This window comes from Passer domesticus, chromosome Z, assembly GCF_036417665.1.
Source record: "Passer domesticus isolate bPasDom1 chromosome Z, bPasDom1.hap1, whole genome shotgun sequence".
In the NCBI taxonomy this organism is placed as follows: Eukaryota; Metazoa; Chordata; class Aves; order Passeriformes; family Passeridae; genus Passer; species Passer domesticus.
In genome coordinates, this window is record NC_087512.1 from 39,383,113 (window position 1) to 39,390,172 (window position 7,060).

Consider the following 7,060-nt stretch of genomic DNA (forward strand, 5'->3'; position numbering starts at 1 on the left):
AATATCAGCAATTAGCTGTTAAGTGAAATATTGTCAAATGTCACACATCTCAAAAAACCCCCAAAACCCAAGAAATCCCTCATTATAAGTTAATTAACTAGATGATGTTATATCTAAGTCTCCTAAGGTATTTAAATGATTTGAATTGATTATGAAGTTTATGCTGGAAAGACAAAAATACACAAAGAACTTGCACAAGTACTTTAAAAAAAGACAACTCCTCCAATATATCTGTATGTATTAGGGTCTGTCAAGTTTCCTTAGGCCAAAGAATGCTCCTGAGATTATTTGGGTAAAGAAACATGTACTGCTGGTTTTAGCAATACACTGTGTGTCTTAAGACATCGAAAAAGTGAGAAGTACGTATCATATGATTTCTTCCTTTTCACTGTTGTGTAACAGTCTGCAAACCCAGATTTTTACACTAACTGTATGTTCTAAAGTTTATAAGCTAAAGACATCAGCAATACTGCCTCTACAAGGGTTTAAGGGTGAACCTCACACCACTTGCAGTCATTCTACTACTGTAGACAAGTTCCCTGTTAAAACTCAAAGTTTGTCTACTACTGCTTACATGAAAACCAAGTCTATCCCACTAGTATCTCATCTGTGCAGCAACTCTTGATGTCACAGTGTTTTCCAGTAGGTATTACTGGATGTTATGTACATAAACACTAGCCACCACTGGTGTTAAAACACCTTTTACCAAACTTGGGCCCAGAAGCAGAAAAAATAAAAAACGGAAAACAAACAAAAAACCAAACCAAAAAACAAAACACCAAAACAAAATACCCAAAGAAAAAACAACAAAGCAATTTTCAGATACTAAAACATGGGGGAATAAAAGGACTTTCCTGGAAATGATTCTGGCAGCAGTGTCACCACCACTGCGCCCAGTGGGAGATGCTTTGCCGGGTGCCAGCCTCACGGCAATGGCCCTGCCGGCTGTTGCCCTCTGGAGAGATGCACAGGCAGGATTTGCCCCGGCCGCGAGGAGCGGGCTGGGGCAGCGGGGCACGCAGGAACAGAGAGCACCCGAGCAGGAGCCCTCAGCGGGGCGCACGGACGGCGCCGGGGCTGCCCACACCCCGCCATTCGTGTCTCTTTGCCTCCAGACTTAGTTTTTCCTTCGTTCTGCCCATGTTAAGGCCCTGCGGGTTAAATTCCACCTGCGTGCTGCCACTATCTCCGGCCCCACAGCACTCGGAGCAAATACTTGGACAAACATTGCCCAACCTAGGTCCGGCGCTAGGGAGGGCCCCAGGCAGACCCCGCATCGCCCCGGGCGCTGTCGGCCCGGCCCCGTCCCGGGGGTGATGCGGGCCGGCCCCGGCAGAGCCCGCCCCACCCCGGGCCCGGCGGGAGGCGCGGCCCGGCCCGGCCGCCAATGGGCGCGGCGGGGCGGGCACGGCCGCGGCCGGGATAAGAGGGCCGAGTGTTGCCGGGCAGAGGAGGCAGGAGTGCGGCTGGACTCTCGAGTGTGGTGAGCGGGGGCTGCGCGGTGGGGGTGCGTGGAGAGGGCCGGTCTCGGTCGCGTCCTTGTCCTGCACTGGGGCGGCTCCTGCCGGGAAGGGGCGGCCATTCCAGCCGCGTCCTCGGGAGGCTGCCGACTGGGCACCCCGCGTCCCGGCCCCGCCGCCCGGGCTTGTTTACGGTCGCGGCCCGGCCCGGGGCGGGGCGGCAGCGCGGGGTGCTCGGCTGCGGCCCATCGCTGGCGGAGGACGCGCGGGCGGCCCCGGCCCTGGCACGGCCCGCGCTCAGGGCGCCCTGCCTGACCGCTGCTCCTCCGTCCTTGCCAGATTGGCCAGCATGAACCCGTTCCTGACCACGCTGTGCCTCTGCTTGGGCGTGGTTCTCGGCGCGCCGAGGCTGGACCCCGAGCTGGACGGCCACTGGCAGCTGTGGAAGTCGTGGCACAAGAAGGACTATCATGAGGTGAGCCCCCGGCGTACGCGCTGTGCCGGGCGAGCGCTGAGCGCTCGGAGCTGGGCCCCAGCAGCTGAGTCATGTCTGCTTTGTTACCACGCCGGCTATGGGCAGGGCTCGGGAAGCATAATCCTTCTCTTCCCAGGTTCCTTTCCTGTGTTTGTGTATTGACTCAGCTGCACTGTACTCGTTGTTTTTCTTCTGAGGGCGGCAAAAAGATCACCACCTAACACCGTTTCACGCTTCCCATTCGAGCACTGTACATTTGCCCGAGTATTATGAGCCCTAGAAAGCTTGTTGTTGTGCAAGCAAACTTGGTTTGAAATGCCTCCTTGAAGTACGCTGTTTTTTGTGCCCTTAGAGAGAGGAAGGCTGGAGGAGAGTGGTGTGGGAGAAGAATCTGAAAATGATTGAAATCCATAATCTGGATCATGCATTAGGAAAACACAGCTTCAAGTTGGGAATGAATCAGTTTGGCGACATGGTATGTGTAGAGACATGTAATGTACAGTTCTAAGTAACGGTGTGTAATAGATATAGTGGTAGTGACTGCATGTATTGATTTGTTTTTCAGACAACTGAGGAGTTCAGACAGCTGATGAATGGTTATGTACACAAGAAGTCAGAAAGAAAATACAGAGGATCCCAGTTTCTTGAGCCCAACTTCTTGGAAGCACCACGATCAGTAGATTGGCGAGAGAAGGGATATGTAACTCCAGTTAAAGACCAGGTACAATCTGATGGTGAATTTCTAACTAGTTACAGGTCCAGTTTCCTGAATGCTACGTCCACTTTCATAGGGGAAAACACTGTGCCTGTTTGACGGTGCTTAGTACAAGCTTACTAAACTAAGCACCATTTTGTAACTGGGTTTGTAACTTATGATTTCACTTTATACTTCAGGGTCAATGTGGATCTTGCTGGGCTTTCAGCACAACAGGAGCTCTTGAAGGGCAGCACTTCAGAAAAACTGGCAAACTTGTTTCACTGAGTGAACAGAATCTGGTGGACTGCTCTCGCCCTGAGGGGAATCAAGGTTGTAATGGTGGTCTCATGGACCAGGCTTTCCAATACGTACAGGATAATGGGGGCATTGATTCAGAGGAATCCTATCCATATACTGCAAAGGTAAGTGGAATGGCTGAACTTGTGTTGCAGGTGTCATGGTTTTTGTGTGGAAAAAAAACTAGGTTGGGAAACTCAAACCTAGAAAGGAAAATGTCTGTAGAGATCAGTACATCTGTAATTCCTGTTGTGTCTTTGCTAAGAGAACTAGCATGACTGCTAGCCCCGGTAGGAGTCACATACTGCACTGGTCTTTGAGGTCAAAATCTTGACAGACCAGTTAGAAAAACTGGAGCAGGTTTTCTTCCTCCCCCTTGTTGTTGCCCTTCTATCATGCCTTATCTTGGTTGCCACACCAAACCAAGAACCCAGCCCTTGTCAACAGTGCTACTTAGTGGCAGGACAGCAATTCATCTTCCCATAACTGACCTATTAGAGTTGCCACCTGTAGACCACCTAATTCTTGTGGCTAGTCTCAACTGGATTTTTAACAGTAGTTGTTAATGCCTTGAGTTCTGTTTCTGGACTAAGTGTGCATAAATGGAGATAATGGACAGGCTTTTAAAATCCCTGTAATGATCTATCAAATGTTGAACAGATACAAGACGATGAAAGAGCAGTAGTCAATTTTGGTATTACTGGAGAGGCAGTAGTTTGTGGTTTCACCATTTAAGAGGTCTGCTCATTATAGAGAATCTTTTCAGCTTGTTCTGTGTTGTCTGGGCAATAGCAATACCGTTTGTTGTGAACAACATTGGATCTGAGTTCCTGTTCACCTGTGTCCCTGCAATCTCGACTCTTTCCTCATCTTGACTGTTGTAAAGATCACAGTTGATTATAGGAAGTGTCCAATTTGCTGAGTATGAAAAGTCAGCAACTGAGCTGCAGTCTGTGTTCATTTAGTTGGGAAACAATTTTGGTACTAACCTATGATGGGCAGGTGAGGGAAGGATGTACTTGCTTGAATCTGTTTGTTTCACATGACCTGACTTTCAGACTAGGCCTCACCTCTCTCTTGCTGTAAATGTACATGACATCAGCAGTTCAGGCTTCACTGTAAATATCAAAGAAAAAAAAAACAGAAAAACCCACCCAACAAAACAAAAATCACCCTGCTAGAAATAGCACAAATACCATTCCCAGCTGTTGTATGTAAGGTCTTGTAATACAAATTCCTAGCTTTCAAATCATTCTGTACAGCTTTTCAAACTATGACATGTTAAAATTGCGGATTTGAAGTGCTTGCTCAATGAGCAGTTTCTGGATTGCTTTGTAATTAATGAATACTTGGCTTTCTTCCATTGCCCATTAATGCATTCTGGGCTTCTTTCCTTCCTGTAAAGATACTTGTCCAAAGAGGGCAGAATTCCAGAACGTGATGGCCCTCTGCACCTCTGATAAAGTTGGTGGGGACTTTTTGGGCCCCATTGTCATTTACTTTTTCTGTACTTCTGAGAAGCTCAGAAGTAGTTCTTCTGTATTCCCTGTTATCCTTGCAAAATGCTGCTTAGGCAGTTGGATCCTCTTCAGTCCCTTGCTCTCAAAGCAGCAAAATCACACAATGTATGGTTGTTCTGTGCTCACCTGTGTGTTAAATGGAAACCTGTGTAATAACTACAGCTTTCTCTACTTAGGATGATGAAGACTGTCGCTACAAGGCAGAATACAATGCTGCTAATGACACTGGCTTTGTTGACATCCCTCAAGGACACGAAAGAGCTCTCATGAAAGCAGTTGCAGCTGTGGGTCCAGTGTCTGTTGCTATTGATGCAGGCCATTCTTCATTTCAGTTCTATCAGTCAGGTGGGAATTTGTTAATTACATTTATTCAGATAACTGGGGTTTTTTAATTACTAAGCATTCATTACCTTGAAGTTAAATAGACAAAAGAAAAAGCAGGTATGATAATTCAGAAGTCATTTTAATTCTAGGTCAGGGTTTTTTCAACATGCATTTCTCTTGTACGTGTGTCTACTTGTCCCTTAGTTTTTGCTATGATAACATTCACTTGCAGTTCCTTTCTCTAACTTTCAAGAAGCTGTGCAACATTGAAGTTGAAATACACAAAACTTCTTGTGAGGGATAAGGGTTTTGTACAGATGATTTTGCTCATAAATTAATACTTTGCAGGTATCTACTATGAACCAGACTGCAGCAGTGAAGACTTGGACCATGGTGTTCTGGTTGTAGGTTATGGCTTTGAGGGGGAAGATGTAGATGGAAAGAAATACTGGATTGTTAAGAACAGGTAAGGTCTATGTCATGTATCTGGGGAAGAGTAGAAGGAAGTTTGGCACTTGTAAGGGGAGAAGTAGAGAGACAACAGTAATTAAAATCTGTATGTGGGAAATCTGGATATTTGTTTTCAGATTGTATGGTATGACAAAAGGTAAAATCCAACTCATGCTGCTGGCAGCCTCATAAAAGTAAGCCCAAAGCAGCCACCTTATTCTGCTTGTTCAGTTAATTTAAGGGAGCTCAGTGCTGAAACAGCCTGTGAACCTAGTAGATAATCAAGCAGTGGAGCAGAGGGGAGCAGGAGAAACCCTGCTTGGGGGGATGTAATGAATTTTTTTGGAAGCAGAGTGCTGCTCAATTCTGTAAAATAGGATAATACTTGAACTTCAAAAATGGCATTCCCTCCTAGGTTGGAGGGAAAATAAATTAATGCCGAAGGGCACATCACATGAGCTTGTCTCATGTTCTCAGCATTACTGGAGCACCACCCTCAAATGCTGTTTGCAGCCTTTGACTTCCTTTAAATAGCCTCGGAGCAGTGTCTGAGCTTCAGGCACCTGTAGTCAAGGTTTGCACATCAATGTGACTACCTCGTGAGAGAATGACTGCATTCTTCGGTGGGATGCCTCCTGGGATACTTTTAATTGTTGGAAAACACTACAAGTTTTTGGCTGTGGCTGTCTTGGATTTTCTCCACAAGTGTGGAAGGCAGCAGTTTTTTCAGTTTTAAACACTTAGAGGGAAGGGCAGTAAGTAAGTGACTTCTGAATATATAAACCAGCCTTTTGCTTTTGTTTTCAGCTGGGGTGAGAAGTGGGGTGACAAAGGATATATCTACATGGCCAAGGACAGGAAGAACCACTGTGGAATAGCAACAGCTGCTAGCTATCCACTAGTATAATTTGAAGACTGAACATTTCAGTACAAGAGGGGATTTAAACTGAATGACCAAACCCATGTTCGCATGTGGTAGCCTTGTGTCTTTCAAAACTCAACTTGATTTTTAAAACTCTTGAAGTATATTTTACATGTTGGTGACATGCCACTTGTTTAAATTAATGTAAATGTTGGTATGTAAACAGCTTGTAATATTGCTAGCTTTTGACTGCTTAATCCAATAGATTCTTTGTATTTTTCCTTTTTTTTTTTTTAATTGCAATGTGTCCAAAGGTTTACTTTTTAAATAAATACTTAAATTCTACTACATACATATGACTTGGCATTTTGGTCTTCTTTTCTACTTGGGACTTTGTCAAATAGGCATCCTAAATCATACACTTAGGTGGAGTCTATATGTGTGTACCTCTCTCTTCACTGGTCACTGAAATGCAGCCTTGTCTGGGAATGGCTAGTAGTTATTACAAAAAGGAGTGTAGAATTTATGATATAGTTTTATTTAAAATGGGAAGTGGAAAAATATCTCTGGCTCCTAGTGTCTCATAACAAAGATCTTCAGTCTTGTCATCTTCTGTATGCAGCATCTGATCTTAATCACTTAGCTTTTAATTCTGTTAGTTTTCTTAATGGCACCTCAAAAGTAGCACATTTGTGTAGTTTGTGCAGTTATGTCTTTTTGAGCATTATAGCAGGAGCACTGAAAGAACACCTGGGCTGTTCAGAGGGCTTATTTCTGGAGATATGTAGACACTAGATATTGTTTTCCCCCTGTACCAGCTTCAGCTGGAGAAGGAAAGGGGATAAGGGAGAAATTATTTCCATATGGAAAGTGACATTGGGCTGCTTTGTTACCTGTGTACTTGGTCACTGACTTAACTGAGGTGATTCATGCAGTGCCCTTTATATGCCCTTTATGTGTCCTTTTCTCTCTGCA

General features: G+C 45.2%; 1 protein-coding gene across 1 annotated transcript; it reads left to right on the forward strand.

Annotated features, from left to right (window-relative positions):
- Nucleotides 1-1,332: 1,332 nt before the first annotated feature.
- Nucleotides 1,333-6,439, forward strand: CTSL (cathepsin L). Its single transcript, XM_064403928.1, has 8 exons — nucleotides 1,333-1,483; nucleotides 1,800-1,935; nucleotides 2,288-2,410; nucleotides 2,501-2,656; nucleotides 2,830-3,054; nucleotides 4,626-4,794; nucleotides 5,122-5,239; nucleotides 6,031-6,439. The coding sequence occupies exons 2-8, from the start codon at nucleotides 1,810-1,812 to the stop codon at nucleotides 6,128-6,130; spliced, it is 1,017 nt and encodes a 338-aa protein (XP_064259998.1). The 5' UTR covers nucleotides 1,333-1,483; nucleotides 1,800-1,809; the 3' UTR covers nucleotides 6,131-6,439.
- The last annotated feature ends 621 nt before the right edge of the window (nucleotides 6,440-7,060 follow it).